This window comes from Perissodus microlepis, chromosome 14 (assembly GCF_051167445.1).
Source record: "Perissodus microlepis isolate ML-2025 ecotype Zambia chromosome 14, ASM5116744v1, whole genome shotgun sequence".
Taxonomy (NCBI): domain Eukaryota; kingdom Metazoa; phylum Chordata; class Actinopteri; order Cichliformes; family Cichlidae; genus Perissodus; species Perissodus microlepis.
The window spans coordinates 30,314,939-30,334,205 of record NC_140474.1 but is presented as its reverse complement, the minus strand read 5'-3'; the positions used below and the strand labels follow the sequence as shown (position 1 = coordinate 30,334,205).

Sequence of the window (19,267 nt, the reverse complement as noted above, 5' to 3'; positions counted from 1 at the left end):
TGTTATTTAAAGTTAATCAGTGTTAACGGTTTTTATTGTATTATTGTGCAGTGATTAGGGATGTTTTTGTTTTGTTAAGATATTAAACACTGAGTAATTTAAGCATAAAAAGGTGCCAAACTCAAGGGATTAACCAGTGTTGTGTCTAGACATAACAGACAATTTAGCAAATAAGCAATTTTAAATCATATCTTTAGATACTTTATTACAAGCAGTCTGCAAAAAACACTATTAGTTTTAGTTGAATCTATGAAAAATGAAAGATAACACAGTTTGACAGGCATAATATAACGTGTGATGCCAACAAAGTGCAGAAACATCCAAAGAAGAGCTTTGAATGTCCTTCAAGGAGCCTGGAGAACTATTCCTGAAGACTAATTAAAGACATTCTGTTCAGACTGTGTTGAAGAATAAAGGTGATCATGTCAAATATTGGCTTTCAAACTCATTAGAATTGTACAGTCTTTTTTTGGCTTATATTCATTTATTTTTGGACATATTTCAATAATCCACTACACCTATTTCTCACGATCTGCAATTTTGTTTACCAGCCTGGATCGGGACCATAGTTAAAACATTTTGCTTTTAATCATTTTTATTAATTATACAGATCTAGTTAATACAGAGCATAAAGTTTTACTGCCCAGCAATTTCATAAAATGTGCAATAACTCTCAGTGTCAGCCTAATAACAGCCGTCACAGCAGCTCCACTTGATCAATAGACCACTCATAATTACAGCAGGAACATTTTCTAAATTCATAATGTAACGTCAGATTTTTCATTGGATTGGATTGTGTAAAATAGAAATGCTGGTTGTAAAATAAATAAATAACAAAAAAACATAAAAGTGGTGACACAAGAGGGATCATGAGGCCCATGGGAATTCTGTCATAAATAAATACCAAAATGAAAACTAGCTGAAAAACCCCCCAAAGGAGTTATAATGATTCACACTGCAGAAAGACCTTCTCTCTGCATTTACACGCATGAAGAGACCTGACTGCCCCATAGCAGTACTGTATGTCAGCCTCACGGAAGGACAAAATTCAACCATAAAGTAATGACTGATGTCTAAATAAATGCAGTCTGGTTACAGTAATAAATATGTTTCATTCTAAAGAATAGTAGAAGTGAAAAACAATGTGTCGAACATCTTTAAGTTGATATTTGAAAAAGTGAAGAAGTATATACATATGTGTGCAAAAGGTCAGTATATTATGGCAGATAATGGTGAGGCAGGTGCAAACAGACAAAAGGACAAGCACTTTGAACAAAATCTCTCAACTTTACCTGAATTTTAGAAATGAAAAGAAAACGTCTGCGTATTAATTCACTTCTCCGGTTTGGTAACCATAACTACACGCATGAGACCCCTGCTTCTCATTGGTAGCTGCTCCGCTCAGTCCCGCCTAATACGGTTTGTAATTGGACAGACAGTTCAGATACAACCTTCCTATAGGCTGGCGTTCTGCACTACCATTCGTCAAACGAATACGCTTCCCGTCTTTCTTCACGCCTATTCACCCTGTGATTGGTTCGCAGTCAAGTTAGTCAAATTTTAACTTCCGGGTGTCGACTCGTCGCAAAATAGATCATTCCACTCTGCAGTCGTGGAAGTGGGCAGCCACTGAGATAAACCTGGAAAAATAGCGATAGGAAAAAAGTGAGTTACTTAATTTGGGAACATTATTTTGTTTTCATTCAGCACTTCTCCGTATACCTGTTGTTAACTTGGGTCTAATTTAGATACCGTTAGCTAGCTAGTCTGCGAGTCCACGAGTTACACAACCTGGATAACACCAGGAGCTAACTTAATAGCTAGTTGACATTCCCAGTTGGATGCATGTGTCGTTTTCTTTAATTCTGACATTTCTTGCAAACATACTTAGCCTATATGTGGTGTGGCTTACGGTTAGGAGGCTACACGTGACACCTCCCTCTTATAAAATGGGCAGCTGTGTATATCCAAGGTTAAACGGGGTGATGATCATCTTGCAGTTTTTGCCCAGAACTATTTATTTTACATTTATATCTGAGGTCTCAAACTTCTACATTTTCTATAAATTATCAATTTTAGAGTATGGTGTGTGTGTTTGCTGTTTTGTATGCTGGCATTTTCCTGTATTGTCACTCAAACGTCTCATAACCTGTAACTTGAGTCCTCCTCTCTCCCTCCTCTGTGTTTGAAGTGATGCTGTCAGAAGTCCTGAAGGTGCTGCGAGGAGCTGGTAAAGTGGGCTCTTCACTGGTCTCCACTCAAGGCGAGCAGCTCCGATTAATGGCCTGCAACTCTGCCCTGGGAGCAGGGGTCAAAGTTGCTCAGGATGTTGTAGAAGGACTGGTTGGCACATTTATGGGTGGCAGCAGTCAGGTGAATTTAACTGAAAAATAAGCAGAAAGTAAAAAATAAGCTCTAAATGCAAAACAAGTCATACATAAAAGGAGCCATTAATGTCATAATTAAAAAACAAATAAACAAAACACTCTGTTCTTTGCTTGTCTTGAAAACAGCTAATTTAATCCCCTTTAAATTTGTCAGCTGTGTAAATGGGTATGTGAGTTTAACACAGGTTGGATAAGAGTTTCTCATATTTTAGCTAAAGGTTGCTACCTGCTTCAATCTGTGTGTAGTGGAAGAGGCAGACATATAGGTACTCACATTTTTGTGAGACTGTTCACTGACATTTCTGTATTCCCAAACCTTTTACTTCTGAAGGGGTAGATAAAAGTGCCAAACTCTTAACCTAACCTGAACCTGATTGTAAGCAAAAGTTCTAACCTATACAACATTTCATCTGACAGGCTAAAACTTGACATGTTATTGTATATTTTTTGTCTTGTTACCTGTAAATAATGACTTCAGTCACTCACTGATGCTCTTTTAAATGAGAGACGGCGGCAAACCCACAATCTGCAAATTATAGCTACAAAAACTTGGATTACACTGCTCCCTAAACCGGCACTACAATAGTTCACTCAGCAATTTCTTTTTGTGTGTGTGCGTGTGTGTGTGTTTGTGCAGCAGTCAGTACAGGAGGATGTGTTTCCGGATGCGGAGGGCTGGGAGAATATGGACCCTGAAGAAGCAGCCAAATGGGCTGTGGGGTCCGATTTCCCCCCTGCTGAAGGGGAGCACAGCCAAACAGAAACGGGACCTGCAGCACAGATGCACACAGGTATTACTGAGTGTTTATCGAATATCGGATGCACTAACAGAGGTTTAGGGTAAGAATATAGAAATGGTATTGTTTGGTTTCCAGCATTGCTCCTTTTTATCCAGAATGTTTGCCTCAACAAATAGAAAGAAACCATTTATTTAGGTACTGGTCTTTTTAAGTTTAACAAATACACATTTTAAAAAAAGAAAATAGCATCCTTAAGGCCTCCATACCACGTGGCGTGTATATTTCAGCCAGTTATTGGCCCTTAAGTATTGTATTTTTTTTTTCTTCTCTCTGCATTAGGGGTACCTCCTAAATCAGGAATGGCAGGAGGCGGCGCAGGCTGGCCTGGGCAGGGTGCTCGCTTCCTTCACAACACCTCAGCCCTCCACCGGTACTACTTCCAGAGCAGGTCTCGCCACAACACTGTTGTGGCCAAGCTCACACCTGAGGACATCAAGAAAGCCCGGGAGACAAAGCAGGCATTGGCCAAACCTGTCAAACAGAAGGTTGGTTTGAGGACGCCCGTGTGCAAATAGTCGGGTCCAAAAGGTTTTGAACAATGAAAAGTTTTGTGGTTTTGCCTCTGTACACCACCACAATGGAATTAAACCAAATGATAAGAGTGTGACTGAGCTGCAGACGTTCAGCTTTAATTCATTGGGTTTAATAAAAGTGTTATATAGTCCTGCACGATTACTTTAGTGGCTCCTAAAAATATTTTTATTTCATTGTCAGACAAGCATAACTCTGCTTTTACAATCATGTTGTGTGACATTCCTGCTAATGTAAAAATCTTGGCATCAGTATAAAATGGTCCTCATTTACCTAAACTGAATGCTTCTCTTAGAAGGCAAATTAAACAAATTCATTAAAAAATGGTACCAAAACAGAACACAAAATAAAATTAAACAGGGCTCTGCCTTTATTTTTGCATTGTGTTCTGATCCTTTTCATTAACACTTCATTGCTCAACACTTCATCAAACCTAAAAGAAAAACTTAAATGTATTGAATGAACTGACCAGCTCAGCAATAACAAAACGGCCCGAAAACCCCCAGAAGACAACTAAATTCAACGTCACATCATCTAACTAAGTTGAGGCACACCTCAACCCTTGTGGACGTATGCTTATCATCATTAAAATTTACAGTCAAAAGATGCCTTGATGGATGGAAGTGCAGAGGGTTTACAATATGGTGCTGTGTGTGCTCTGATCAGATTCAACCAAATGTCTTGACCCAAAACAAACTGCAGAAGCTACCAAGAGTTTCTCGATGCAGATTGTTCAATGGCCATCTCATCCCAACCCAGTAGAACAGCGTTTCAGTTATCAGATACAAAAATGAATTCATAGAGAACAAACAAACAGCAACTGGATTCAGCTGCAATAAAGGCCTGGCAGAGCAAGTAAGGAAACACAGCATTTGGTGATGTCCATGGATTCTAGGCTTCAGGCAGTCGCGTACTGCAAAAAAGTTTCATCCAAATATTCAAAAGAATCCATATATTCTGGATGGTCTTTATTATGTTTGTCCTGTTATGTTTGGGCCTCTGAAAATGGGTGACTGTATCTAAAAGTGATGTGAATTCCTAAACGGTTAATGCAATACTTTTGTTAAAGACCTTGAATTAAAACTGAAAGTCTGCACTTCATATCAGTGCATTATTTGATTCATGTCATGTGGGAATGCAAACAGAGAATGCTTATGGAGCTAACTGTACACACACATGCAGACAGATACAATTAATAATATGCATTACTGTGGATGTATATCGTTATATTACTTTGAGTTCATACATTTCATCTTATTTGAGTGCATGAACAGATGGCCAAAACCCATAATATTTATCTAATGAGTTTCTGTACATATTCAGTCTTTTTGACTTTTAGTGTTCATTTAAACTCTATTTTAATAATGATTTCTTTATGTGTGTTCTGTGAAAGGTATATATTTTTTCTCTTCCACCCACACGTCATTGTTCCCAGAGTTCACGAGGTCTTTTTAGTCCTATTTCTGCAGTAAAGTGAGATGCTGGAAGAGTTGGAAAAGAGTCAGTCACCACTACAGATATTATTAATAACATTTTTTTTCATTCACATGTTTGACTTTCTGCAGCTGAGCGATCGTGCCAAAGAGAGAAAGGTGCCCGCCACAAGAATCAGCAGGCTGGTTAATTTCGGGGGTGAGAATAATCTGTTTTTGTTTACCTGCTCAGTTTGTCTCTGGGTTTCAAATTGACTCCAGGAGCCGTCGGACAAAGATGATCGTTCACTAAAATGTCTAAGCTGGGAAACCCAAGTTTATCAAGTGGTGACATAAGAATGACTTGAATCATAACTCAGTGACCATCTTTAGTTGTAAAGAAAAAAAAAAGGGGGGGGGGGGGCTTTGCTTAATAAATGCAATATGTTCCATGATGTCAGGTGTGGACAAAGACACAACTGAATGAATTTTTCTTACACCACAAAAATAGATTTTAAATGAAAATTTCAGAAAAAAATGTTCAGTAAGTAACTGGAGAAATGACTCGTCAGTACTTCTGGTGATCTGGTGTTGAGTGTTTTCTTGTTTTCCTGGTTAAAAAAACAAAAAACAAGCTTTTTGATTAGTTGACTTGTTGAGGCATGTGTGGTCCATTCTGCCATCACTACTGTTTAGTGATTTGACTGCTGATTGAAATGTTGGAGGCTCTTTTCCCCACTTAGAATCTGTGAAATTGTGCTTCATGTGAAGAATTTCCTGAATACTAATGTAACCTTGAGCCTATGGTGTGAAATCTACAAATCAATCCCATTATGAAGCCTTCAATGTAAACCTAACAGTTCTGATGAGACACATTCAGTCACTTATGGATATTCTTGGAGTCTATTAACAATACTTTGGTATTTGTTTTCTCATTGACAACTGTTGGTTATTAGCTTGCCACTGTTACAATAAAAATAAAATTCTTGCTTCTTAATCATCAGAAGTCAAGAAGAGTTAAAGGTGTGGTAAAATATGTGGGGTAGTGGAGTATACTTCCATCCTGCTACATAGCAGCAGCATCTGTGTGGGATTGGTGGTTTCCTCTAGCATGTCTTCAATGGCCCTGCAGTTAAAATTGCTTCTGTCCCTCTGCTGCAGGATTGGCGGTAGGGCTGGGAATCGGTGCCATTGCAGAAGTGGCAAAGCAGTCACTAGGAGGCAAACAAAAAGCAGGTAAAGATGTTTTACTGCTGTTCTCTCCTTCCATCCTGTAAACGAGCCTTCTGTCCTAGACTCTTGGCAGATCCAGCAGACAGATGGACGCCTGGTCAACCTTGAGTAGTTTCTAATGTGTCAATACCCGATAGGCCCAGGACAGGCTTTAGATCAGATATGCTAACAAGAATTTATAACTGCTTTAATATGTGTTAAATGAGCAGTGCTTGATGATGTACCACTGCCTCAGCTTTTATGCTCCACTATCCACAGTTGTCTCAGTTTAAGGCCAGAGCTTATTTACATGCAGCAGTTTAAATGAAATAAATGACTTCTGTCATGCTATGAAACTCTTAATATGTTGCACCTAATATCATTACTAATACTGCTTCTGTTTACAGATGTAAGCTCCCTGCTAGACTCTCCCTTCCTGTCTGAGGCCAATGCTGAGAGAATAGTCAGCACTCTGTGTAAGGTCCGTGGAGCTGCTCTCAAGATAGGCCAGATGCTCAGCATACAAGGTACACGCTGTAACACGGGCTTCACGCAAAATGCTCTTTAGATGTCCTCACAGGATTTTTCTGACGGTGGCTTTTTCTCTTCAGACAACTCCTTTATCAACCCCCAACTGCAGAAGATCTTTGAGAGGGTCCGACAGAGTGCAGACTTCATGCCCACATGGCAGATGACTGTAAGCCTGTAACCTGTTACTGGCTCTTCAGCTATTTTCACACAATTATTTCAATTCAGTTTTATTTGCAAAGCTTGAAATGAAAGCAACAGTCTCCTCAAGACTGTAAGGGAAAGACCTTATAATAATAGAGAGAAAACCCCAACAATAGGGCGACCCTACCATGAGCAAGTAGTTGGCGACAGTGGAAAGAAAGTGGGAAAAACCTCTGGTAGAACCAGGCTCAGGAAGGGGCAGCCATCTGCCACGACCAGTTTCATCTAATCTTAGAAGCAGGAAATTGTCAGAATATGATGTGTGAGGACCCAAGGTGCAACACAGGCAGGTGGCAGTTTTTAAAAAGGCGAGCCCTTTATTGAGCTGATAAAAATCTCATGAGGCAAAACACAAAACTAAGCCAAATGAAACTCACTAAGGAGCTGAGATGCTAGGGAACGAAGACCAGGAAACGGACTACACCAGGGAAATGAACAGTACACTGACGAAGGACAGAGGGAGACAGATACTGTCTATAAGCAGGAGGGTGATTAGGGGAAGTGGAGACACTTCCGGGCGGAAAATCATGAATAACAAGACAAGGGAAGTTAGACTGAACATAACGCACACGAGACAAGAGACTATCACAGTAAAACAGGAATCATCTTGTACAGAAACTGACTAACACATGCAGAGCGGACAGACATGGGGGGGCTGACTGGGGAAACAAAGGGATCACAAAAAGATAATAATGAAATGTTCCAAAACCAATAAGAAGAGCCAGAATATAAGCAGACACTGCAAAGGTTATAATAAATGCTAAAGAAAACTCACAACAAAATACAAGACAGCCAAATAAAACAAGAGAATCTAAAAAAAACAAAGAATAATATAGTCTAAAGAAATTACAAACACAAAACCAAGATTCTAAAAACCAATGATCCTAACAGAAACTGGAGGTCATCCAGGTCTTCATGCCTTTAAGACATTTCTGCAGTTTAACTAATTGTTGTGTGTTATCTGGCTTCATGGATAGATAGAGCTGGGTGTCATCTATCTGCCTAGCAATGAAATGTATGCTGTGCCTTCTAATGATACTGCCTGAAGGAACCATGTACAATGTGAATAAAATCGGTCTTGGCACAGAACCCTGTGGAACTCCATAATTAACCACAGTGTGTGACGATAGCTGCCCATTTACATGAACAAACTGGAGATTATTACATAATTGTGATTCAAACCACTGCAGCACATTCCTTTCCAGTAATTTCTGACAGTATCTAAACAAAGTGGCTTTATGTCTGAATGAGCATCCTGTTTGCCTTTCCATTACAGGATTCTTACTGGACGACAAGTAGTTCTATTTATACGTCACTTTGAATGCGCCACAAGTCTGAATCTCATCCTGACATGTATCCTGTCATGCATAGCGGGTGACACTGTTGCCTGTCTTGTGCATCTCAGTTGCTCAGGTCTCTTAAAAACATGATTGTTTTTGAGCCTATAACCACTGCTGCATTGTGGCTGGTTTACCCTCTACAGCATCTACTTCTTTAACTCTCCATAGGCACTCATAAATGGATTTCAAATAATACCCATCCATCCGTTTCCTTAACCACTTTTGCAATTCAGGGTTGTAGGAGGCTGGAGCCTATCATAGCTGTTACAGGGAAAGAGGTAGAGTACTCTCTAAACCAGTACACCAGTCTATTACAGGTCTAACACAGAAAGACAGACAATTATTTGGATGCAGTATCTTGTTATGGAACTGGATTTACAACTACTTCAGCTATGTATTCATTGCTTTTATTTTCTGATGATTTCATATAGTTTTCACCTATTATGCAAAAAGATTAACGTGTAGACACTACAGCACCAGTTTGGCCTTTTATTTTCTTATCATAAAAGGCCATGTGGATATTTTGTAAATGCCTATATTGTTGTAATAAAAAGTTGAGCTTTTCAGGAAGCCCTATGTACAAATATCTCTACATTAAGAACATTATTCACTACACTTTTTGGTGTTTTGATGATTGTTATTGGGAAGAATTGTGCACTGTCCTTCATGTCGGATCAGTGCTGTTGTAGCAGCACGTGGTTGCCAAACACCTTATTTAAGCCTTTTTTCTTACATGTGCTATAGCTCGGGATCTTTAGCATTACCCAGTGTGATGTATGACAGTGCTGCAATCTGTGTTTCTGACTGTATAGAAAGTTCTGGAGGAGGATCTGGGGCCAGGCTGGCGAGAAAAGCTGTCATCCTTTGAGGACAAACCATTCGCTGCAGCTTCTATTGGCCAAGTCCACCACGGGGTTTTAAAAGATGGTAGAGAAATCGCCATGAAGATTCAGGTAGGAGCTTATCGACACACTTGCGCAGTCTGTGTTTCACTCTCTGCATTGGACTCGACTGTCTGTTTGTCACTTATTCTTCTCAGTACCCTGGTGTGGCAGAGAGCATCCGCAGCGACATAGACAACCTGATGGCAGTACTGAAAATGAGCGTGGCTCTGCCAGAAGGTAACAACTACAGGACTCTGTAGTGTCCTTTTTTGTGTCTGACTTTCCTCAGAGCAGATTCAAAATCAGCAAGATGTATTTAGTCAATAAGAAATCCAGATTTTTATTCATTTATTTAGTTATTTATTTATTTGTAATCTTAAAACAACTGTACATTTCAAGTTTTTATACTATGATTTTCACCCATGTGTAAATTATAACCAGTGTCTCCACTATTTAAGACCACAAGGTGGTGCTATAGATGCAGGTCAAACTAGCTTTTTATCCAAGAGAGGCTTGTTTCAGACAGTAATAATTCTTTCATTATTAATAAAGAATTTGCATATTTATTTATTAATTGCCTAAAATAATAAGTAATTAGTTTATTTATGTAGTTTATGTGGTTTTCAACTTACCTGTTTGAGGGCTTTCCACAAACCTTTTCAAAGGTGTGTTGTTTAAGTGATTGCTGACACATTTATTATAGGTGCATAATGGCTTGTAGTAGCTGCAGAGCATAATTGGTGCAACCAGTTGAGTGACCACGCTGGATTTTAAGCTTTTATTTTATTAACCCACAGTGGAGAGATGACAGAATATGTGATGGGAGAGAATAATTAGATCCCTGGGGACATCTGTCCATGTCAGAGTAAAAGTGCTTATTTTTGTCAGTTGCGCTCTCGTCACGCTTTAATGCCAGATCAAATGAATAACTTAACATGAGCACAGCTCCATCTGTGGCAGGTCTTTTTTTTGCTCCCTGCTTCTTCTTTTTTTCTTAAGACTTCTTCAGTTTACACAGCTAATAAAATCTGCAAATGGGAGCTGTTTGCTGCGCGGAGCAAGCTCTTCGCATTTCATCCAGTGGCAGCAACACTTGCTAAAGCAAGTAGCGTTTTTGTGACTGTAGTTTGCTTTGTGCAGCTACAGTTGTTTATTTTCTTTGTGGTAACTGTACGCATTGCACTCTTTCACCAAACATCTCTCTTCATTTCTCACCCATGTTTGCACTGCAGCTCCGTGCCTCCCCTGAGCTTTCACACTGACACTCATATTGCATGTTAGGCACACATCTGGCTCTTTGGGGATCCTTTTCAATGTTGTCAGACACTTACAAAGACAATCGTAGCTTGTTGGTGGCAAATACTCACATTTTAACTCTGACACAGACTGTTGCCCTGTGGGATTACTCGCTCCCTATTGGATTAATTCATTTTTGTCCCAATTAACACTCTAAATAAAAAAAATATGGTAACCCAAGGCTTAGCTTGAATAATGCCTGGATTTTTCTTTTACCTATAGCCCACCAGTATACCAAAATACACTTTTAATGCAATGCCTACAACCTGATGTTGATTTTTTTTCTGTGTTCTCCCTGCTACATACTCATGCAGTATAGGAATTATTTTTAGACAGAAGCTACCCTGCTCTGTTAGAAGATGACATGGTCTGTGTGTTTTCTTTGCACCATTTATTTTTCCACAGGTCTGTTTGCAGACAGCAGCTTGGAGGTTCTACAGAGAGAACTGGCATGGGAGTGTGACTATAAGAGGGAAGCACAGTGTGCCAAGAAGTTCAGGTAGGTTTCTGTTGAACCCAGGCCGGTGTTGTGCTGCTGTGTACCGTTTGAGCTTCACAGGGTGGATTCTTAATACTTATGTCCTGGTAGCTGCCACAGAACATATACATTCAACCTAAGCTGTCTGGGTACACATCTAGCTGATGTATTGTTTTTTTTTAATAATGTACAGTATACCAGTAGAGGTGGCAGATTATATATTTCAAGTGTAATTAGTAAATCAAGCATCACATTTAGCATTTCTTGGTAATCTTTACTTAATTATAATGCAGGCAGTTATGGTATAGTTAATTTTAACTGTCTTTGCGTGTGATTTGCCATTGATTTTGCATATTTTGGGTTTTGCATATTTTCCATTTTGCAAATAACCTAATCATAAATCATTAAGTTTTTTTTTGTTTTTTTTTTCTTGCTCTCTCTCGTACCTCGGCCTTTAGATCACTGCTGGAGGGAGATGAGTTTTTCCAAGTCCCCGAGGTGATTGATGAGCTGTCAGGCCAGAGGGTGCTCGCCATGGAACTGGTGCAGGGCGTCCCACTGGACATGTGCGTAGAGCTGGACCAGGAGACCAGGAACCAGGTGTGTTTTACTTCAACAGTCAGGTGAATTTCATTCATTTGTCAGATGTCTAGGTGCTAGGGTTTGAACTGCGCTGGAATACAAGGGGATGTTATTGTGGTGGTGATGCTCAACTGGGTTAAAAAAAAAGAAAGAAAAGAAAATCACATTAAGATGCTTCAGTTTAAAATATGCATAGTGAAGTAAAGGTCATCCAGTTTTACAGAAGACTCAGTGAAAATCATCCACGGGGCAGTCCTGGGCTGGGAAGCCTGCAATTAGAGGTCCATGACAGTCTGGAGCTCTAATTGTAGGAACCAATTAGAGCTGAAAGCCTCTGATGAGCAGGAGCAGATCGGATAGCTCTGCCCCCATACGAGGCTTTTGTTAAAGACTTACCCTGTCGCCAAGTCTAAATTTAAATATGCGTAGAGTTTGCGAGGTCTTCACCTTCCATTTGTAATTGGTAACAAAATTTAAAGCAATTTAATCATAAGTTTTGACATGTGTTGTACTCTGACAAGTGCAGATTCATATAAATCTCTCAGAACAAAATGACTTGGTGGTAAATTATTCAGCAGCACCTACAGTGCAGTGTGGAAGTGATACTCTGTGTCACTGTGGAAATATGTGTTTCAGAGCTGAGATAAGGCAACAAATTTTAGACAGAGTGGACACAGTGTGGCAGGGAATCACAGCACCATGAGAAGGCTGCACAGGATAGGATCCAAAAGGTGGAAGGAAATGTCACATTGTTAAATGACAGCATGATGGTGAACACAAGCCTCTTCTCTCCACTTCAGATCTGTTCCAGCATCCTGCAGCTGTGTCTCAGGGAGCTGTTTGAGTTCAGATTCATGCAGACGGATCCAAACTGGGCCAACTTCTTCTACAACTCAGACACCAACAAGGTGGGGCAGTCATGCCATGTTTAAACCAATGTTAAATGTTAATAGAGATGTCAAATACAGCAGATTCATTTCACTCTTGTCTTTAGGTTGTTCTTTTGGATTTTGGAGCGTGCAGAAGCTACCCAGAATCCTTCACAGACGACTACATACAGGTATGATAAATCTGCCCGCAGTCAACCTCGCAACATGATTTATGCATCAAGGTTTCTCTCAATAATTTAACGTCGGAGCCTTTGGTTAAATTTTGTGTCAGCCAAGGCAAAAAAAAAAAAAAAAAGAGAGATTGTGAACAGTCGCATGCATGTGCACACATTCAGCCTGAAAGTGGAGCTCTGTAAATAAACAAGATTGTGTTGTGTGCTCAGGTGATTTATGCAGCTTCTGTCGGCGATCGAGCAACCGTTCTTTCCAAATCCAAGGACCTGAAATTCCTGACGGGCTTCGAGGCCAAGGTAGTTTTATTTTAGTCGCTGCTGCTGCTTATTTTTGATATACTTTATCTGTTTTTGTCTCTTTTGTGTTCTCAGTTTGTTTGCATTCAGCACTGTTTCACTGCAGCGCACAGCCCTTATGCTCTTACCACGTTTCACTATGTGTTTACTAAAGAAGTCTCCCTTTTGTTTTCAGTAGATGAATGCAATATGATGATTACCTGATTTATAATTTTGACTCATTACAAGTTAAAGGGTCTCTTGTCATGCACCTGTGGACTGCTTGCAGAGTTGCTGCTCTGTGGAAGTCCAGTTCTAAACATTTAAGGTTGCCCTTCTGCTATTTCATCTCTTCTGTATCAAACTGCTAATGACAGTCATTTCTCTGGTTACAACCCAGAGACCAAGCAGGAGGAGTCCACAGTGTTGTAGCCCAAAGGCAGCGCTTCAGGTCAGGAGCGTGGGAGGAAATTAAGCAGAAAAAACTTAAGCTGTTGTTTGCTGGCAAACAGCACCCTGAAATAAAAGGAGTTTTGTGGTCACACGATTGGAATCTTTACTCACCTGATTTGACTCCTTGCTCCTCGGTCCCCCTCAAGTTGAAGCATCATTGTTTTGACACGCTTGAGCAGATGTTGCAAAGGGAAACAGTGGATTTTACACACGGTCTTAAAATTACAGCTGCAATAAAAGCAGATTAGAGGTGCACAAGAAGAAGATCTTGAAGAGATCTAAACTACTTTCATGGCCACAGGTGTATAAGGTCAAGCATCTGGGCATGCAGACTGCTTCTACAAACATTTAAGAAATAATGGCTCAGCGAATTCCAGCGTGGTACTGTCATAGGATGCCACGTGTGCGACAAGTCCAGCCGTGAAATTTCCTCTCTGCTAAATATTCCACAGTCAGCTGTTTGTGATATTTAACAAAGTGGAAGTTAATGGTAATGAAAGCAACTCAGCCATGAAGCTGCACACCAGTGCACAAAGCAGATCCTTAAAGACACAGATGAGTGAGTTTGGTGTGGAAGAACTTGACTGGCTTGACCTCAACCCGATAGATATTGAAGACTGTTAGCCAGGTCTTCTTGTCCAACATCCTGATCTCAGTGTCTGATCTCACAAATGTGCTTCTGGAAGAATGGTCAAAAATTCCCATAAGCACGCTCTTAATTGTGGAATATGGCTTATTAAACCCTATGGATTTATAATGAGATGTCACTCAAGTTCATATGCGTGTGAAGGCAGACAAGCAAGTACTTTTGGCGTGTATCAGCCTATGTGTGCTATTAAAGTGTCATTTATTATATGAAATATGACTCAGTTAAAGAAAACACATGTAATTATATTTACAGTCCAAGATATCATGCATACTGTAATTCTTCTTCCTGCTCCACGACAGGCCTTCGCAGATGCTCACGTGGAAGCGGTGATGATTCTCGGTGAAGCCTTCGCATCCGCCGAGCCCTTCGACTTCGGCAATCAGAGCACTACTCAGCGCATTCAGAACCTCATCCCGGTCATGCTCCGCCACCGCCTCACCCCTCCACCTGAGGAGACCTACTCCCTCCACCGCAAGATGGCCGGCTCCTTCCTCATCTGCTCCAAGCTGAACGCGAAAATACCGTGCAAGGACATGTTCCTTGATGTGTACCACGCCTACATGCAGCGTAGGCAGGCCGGGCATGCAGCGCAGGCTAGGGCTTAGCAGTTCTGAGACAAGTTTTTTAATTTGCCTTTCTCAGACTGGCTCAGGAGTACAGAGACAGAAAAGAGTCACACTTAACTCCACAAGTGGAGCCACTGGATTGGACGTACATCATGTCAGTAATAACAGACTTTGCCAGCGTGCTCTAACAAAGACCACGAATGACTTTTGCTGCTACACGTCACTCACATCAGTATGAGGATGTTGTTAAGGATGTCCAAACACAACATTTTGGTGTGACCTTTACTTTTATGTACAGATAGAAATTAAACAATGAACTGATCACAGAGAAGTGCAGGCTTTCTGATTAGATTTTGTAAAAGTAAACACACAAAGCAAGGAGAGCTGCATGTTCTGTTTGTCCTCCCAGCTTCAGCTGGGTTTGCCTGCGAGCTCCACCTTATTTTTAAGTGGAGTGAGTATCTTCTATCTTGGGGGTGATGATACTGCCCCTGCACTGAATCACAGATGCTGCCAACTGCCGAGTCCTGTTTTTATAGAAGGCATTTTGTGCTTGCTGATGAGTTGGTGAATAAAGCTTTCACCTAAATGTGATGGCTGCCAGCCGAGATGACCAGATTATCAGATTAATTAGAGAAGACAGTCTAATGGACCCTACAAAATAATGGCAGTGCATTATAAAGTGCACTTGGCATAAAACTCCATAACATGAAGTACCGTCAGCTCTTTTTCATGCTTATTTATTGCAAATACCTGTACTGTATCTTTAGAAGGCAGTGTGCTGTGCATGTTTTACTTTTGTAATGAAATAAAATGTGAAACAGTATTGTTTGTCACAAAGTGAGCTTTACTGGCAGGTGTCTACAAACAAATGATTCTTCCACACCCTATTGATCTTTCCGTTTCACATTTAGACCTGTTTTGGGAAATGTCAGTGACCAGAGGCCATGTTTGACCTCACCGTTTTCCTGCAATGGTCTTGTATTGACAGTTACGCGTAATAATAGTAGTTGAGCTGAAATAATGTTAGATTTGAGCTAATGGTGGCATTGATGGAGCTGTGTTTTCCAGGAACTATTTTCGTTCCAAGGCAGTGCTGCCAGTTTAGTCTGCGACCAAGCCATTAGAGCACTACGCAGCTGCCTGCAAGGCTCTCACACAATCATGGGAGCAGAAGTATTGGGCCTTCACTGGCATTATAAAAACCAAATGAAGAGAGAAAGATTGGGGAGGGGGCTTTAACTGAGTCCTTCCACTGAGCTCCGCGACGTCCTGCACAGTACAGCTGCTGAGCTGCTCCTACAGCGAGGTCGGCTCGTTCCTGCACTCTGCATTGGAATCAAGTTTATTTTCCTGAGTCTTGGAAATGAGCCGCTGCACATGTACAGAGAAGAAAAAGCACATTCTTCTCTTGTAGTTTCACGCAATGGAAAGTTGAAGTACTTCTCTGCGTGTAAGAAGCAGCTGGCTTCAGTGTATTGGCGCAGAGTTAGCCTTTTTTTTTCTTGGTCTCAGCCCTTTCACTGAGGCTCAACATTGGACCGGTGTGAGGCGATTTCTACCAGAACCAACCCGTTTATGAAGTGTTAAATGTGCGTATGCGAAAACGTATTTGTCATTGAAGGTGTCACTGTTTACATTTTGTTTGTGTGTAAAGACAAAAAGAGCGAGTAGTAGTTTTGATGAAAAACTTTCTCCTCTCCAACATTAAGTAGGATGTAATATATGATTCACTTATAAAATACCTACCCACATATTTAATAGTCAGAATTACTGCCACCTTTGTCACTAGTTTTAATCAGACCAGTTTTAATTAGGCTATTGCAGACTTACTGGTATGTTTTTCTTCTAGAATATGATGTTGAAAATGGTTTTTGACAAGCTCCAGCAACATGTTTGTATATAATCTGAGCACTGTTTGCAGCACAGTATTCATCACAGCTGTGTGTGATGTAGTTTGTGAAGTATATCGCCAGAAAAATACACGCTTAAGACTTACAAACACCGGCTGCCACTCCTCTTAGCTGAGAACAGGAAACTGAGAGTACAATTCCCACAAGCTCACCAAACTGGACAAAAAAAGCGTGGAAAAAATCGCCTGGTCTGATGAGTCTGTTTCTGTTCTGACATTTAGATTATAGGCTCCATGTCCAGGATCATTCCTTTGTGGCTACAGTGTACCCATCTTCTAATGGCTGCTTCCAGCATGATCCCGCACCTTGTCACAAAGTTTAAATCATCTCAAACTGGTTTCTTGAAACTGACAGTCAGTTTAATCTGTAGTCACCAGATCTCAATCCAACAGTGCACCATTGAGAGTGAGAGCTTCCAGCTGACAAATATGCAGCAACTGTGTGATGCTGTCATGTCAATATGGACCAACATCTGTGAACATCGTAAAGGGCTAACATCTGTTTTCACGACTTTGCTGAATCTGTGCTACAAAAAATGAAAGAAGTTCTGAAGGAAGGTCTGATCTGGTACTAGGAAAGTGTAACTAATAAAGAGGCCATGCGTTCAGTATGGACTTTTTAACATTTAACAATCTACGAACTTTCTACATCATTGCTTCACAATATGTAAAATACTGTGTTCTTAAAAATCTTTGAAGAGAAAGTGCTTGTAATCTTGGAGAAATTCAGTGTTAATTTAACTACATTTGCAAAATATAGTTAAAATTTTGTGCCTTGCTAAAATGGGTGGGTGTCCTCTTAGGGCGGAGATATCAAACTTGTGGGCCACATACAGCCCACTTTGATGTTAAGTGGGCCGAACCAGCAAACCTCCCCCTTCTGTCAGTGTAAAGTAATTTAACTAAACATTTAATTGCATTTAATACAAGAAAAAGAAGTGTAATTTCAACAGTGGGTATCAGTCGTTGTACATGAAAAAGAAATGCAGTTGTAGTAAATGAAAGACATCTGTCAGAACAAATAAACACATTTGTAAAATGACAGAAAAACGTTCTGGTAGCTCACTGCCCAGACATAATTCACATTCATTCACTGACAATGAAGCTAAAAGTGGGCTGGACTGGAGTCTTTGTCGGCCGATTCTGGCCCCCGAGCCTTATGTTTGACACCTGTGTTTTAGGGAGGCACGGGGACTTTCTTAAAACAGGGCTATAGTAAACCGTGAATCACAGCAGGTTAGATGCCGCACGGTGGCGCAGTAGAGCAACAGAACCACAACGCTGTGCTTTTTTTTTCTTTTCTGGAAAACATCAATGGGAAGAGTAGATTTGCATGTCCGGCCGTCTGTGCCAATGGGCGCACTGGGAAGGCTGGGTTAGCGGGTGGAGCCGGGGGAAGCAGCCCAGTAAGTGCACAGTCAACAACCAAAGCATCCGAGATTACTACACCGACTCCACCGAAATCAGCCCCCCCTCCCGAAACCCCGAGTCGGTGCCTTTTTGGGAAAATATCGCTTTGATTGCACGAATAAGACAGACTCCCTGCTTTTTGAATTTTTAAAAAAAATTGTGCCTGCGTGTTTATGTCTGTGCGTGTGTGTGTAGGCTACGCCGACCAGGTTGGTTTGCGGCTCCACGTCGCCTCCACTCCATCGCTTTGGTAGTGCGGATGAAGAGGGGATTTTTGTGAAATTACACATTCCGCCTGATTCTCGTACAGGGCTAATTTATTTGTGTCCGGGGTCCTGGATTTACACAGAGGAGGAGGAGCGGGGAGCCGATCATCCGTCGTTCTCTTGGGTGAGTTCACTGGATTCGCGTCCAATCTGGCATCCCGATTTACTGACACTTCCAGCCTTATTTAGCAATCCGGTAATGTCTCCATAACGACTGGACCCACAACCAAGAATGGAGCCATCCACTCAGCGTGCGTTTAAATTTTTGATGTAAATAGTTTGGGAGCTGATTTAATGTTTCATTGGAAGTGCACCGCTCTGATATGGACCTCGCCAGCGGGCCCATATATGTGAAATGAATGAAATGTGGCAGCCTCGGTCTTTATGTTAACAGCTCACAGCTGTGATCCATCACCAAAGACCACAACTACACTGTGCCTGGACTCTGATCGACTCTTTCACGCCAACTGCGTGCACACAGGTTGTCTAATTGTGCAGGAGTCTCCAGATAATGCTCTAAAAATTTAAGAAAAACTCCAACTTTATTGTTGTATTTTTGATCTATAGGTGTTATAACCACCCTATTACAGCTTTTGTGGTCTGGAAATCAGCTTTATTTGATCTTTAGTGGCAAGGTGAATGAGATAATGTGTTATTGATTGAACTGAAAGTAGTAACTTATTGGTTCATGGGATTGTTTTAGTTTTAGCCAACCTCAGCTTGTGTGCAGAGGCCAATATTTCCATGCATCTCCAGGATTTTCTGCATTATCTCTCCATTGCATCACACCATGTGGGGAATCGTGCCTTTTGGGCGTGTTTGCATCATTTTCAAAGTTTTCTTCCAAGGGTGTATCTTTCTTTGTCTCATTGCTGCCTGTTGTGTTTTGGAAAGAATGTAAAGACGGGGGGCAAAGGATGCAAAGTGCATCGAGAACGGTGACATAATGCAAATTACATACATGCACACGCAAAGCGTGGCACATGCCTTCGTACATAGGACTGGGTAATGCATGCAG

At 40.9% G+C, this 19,267-nt stretch overlaps 2 protein-coding genes across 5 annotated transcripts in view; both read left to right on the top strand.

The window, feature by feature from the left end:
• The first annotated feature begins 1,554 nt into the window (after positions 1–1,554).
• Positions 1,555–15,487, top strand: coq8b (coenzyme Q8B). 3 transcript variants are annotated; one of them, XM_084951075.1, is made up of 16 exons: positions 1,555–1,665; positions 2,192–2,373; positions 3,028–3,178; positions 3,467–3,672; positions 5,284–5,350; positions 6,292–6,366; positions 6,750–6,869; positions 6,954–7,039; positions 9,227–9,367; positions 9,454–9,535; positions 11,000–11,093; positions 11,531–11,672; positions 12,455–12,562; positions 12,649–12,714; positions 12,928–13,014; positions 14,395–15,487. In XM_084951075.1, coding segments are annotated over exons 1-16 (1,914 nt in total). In that variant the 5' UTR covers positions 1,555–1,664; the 3' UTR covers positions 14,701–15,487. The 3 variants fall into 3 exon arrangements, with proteins under 3 accessions (XP_084807201.1, XP_084807200.1, XP_084807202.1); XM_084951074.1 differs by having other exon boundaries at positions 3,025–3,178; XM_084951076.1 differs by lacking the exon at positions 1,555–1,665 and having other exon boundaries at positions 2,192–2,263.
• Positions 15,488–17,919: 2,432 nt separating this feature from the next.
• The window catches only part of numbl (NUMB like endocytic adaptor protein), a 65,320-nt gene continuing 63,972 nt past the window's right edge, over positions 17,920–19,267 (top strand). Inside the window, exons 1-2 of one of the 2 annotated variants that reach the window (XM_084950522.1) lie at positions 17,920–18,061; positions 18,179–18,373. The gene's annotated coding sequence lies outside the window, so the exon portion shown is untranslated. Of the gene's footprint in view, positions 18,374–19,267 lie in introns of both variants that reach the window. The other variant, XM_084950521.1, reaches the window with a different exon arrangement.

Coding starts and splice junctions, on each gene's coding strand:
- coq8b (XM_084951074.1), top strand. Junction 9,368..9,453: donor AAATCGCCATGAAGATTCAG/GTAGGAGCTTAT, acceptor TATTCTTCTCAG/TACCCTGGTGTGGCAGAGAG. Junction 11,094..11,530: donor CAGTGTGCCAAGAAGTTCAG/GTAGGTTTCTGT, acceptor CTCGGCCTTTAG/ATCACTGCTGGAGGGAGATG.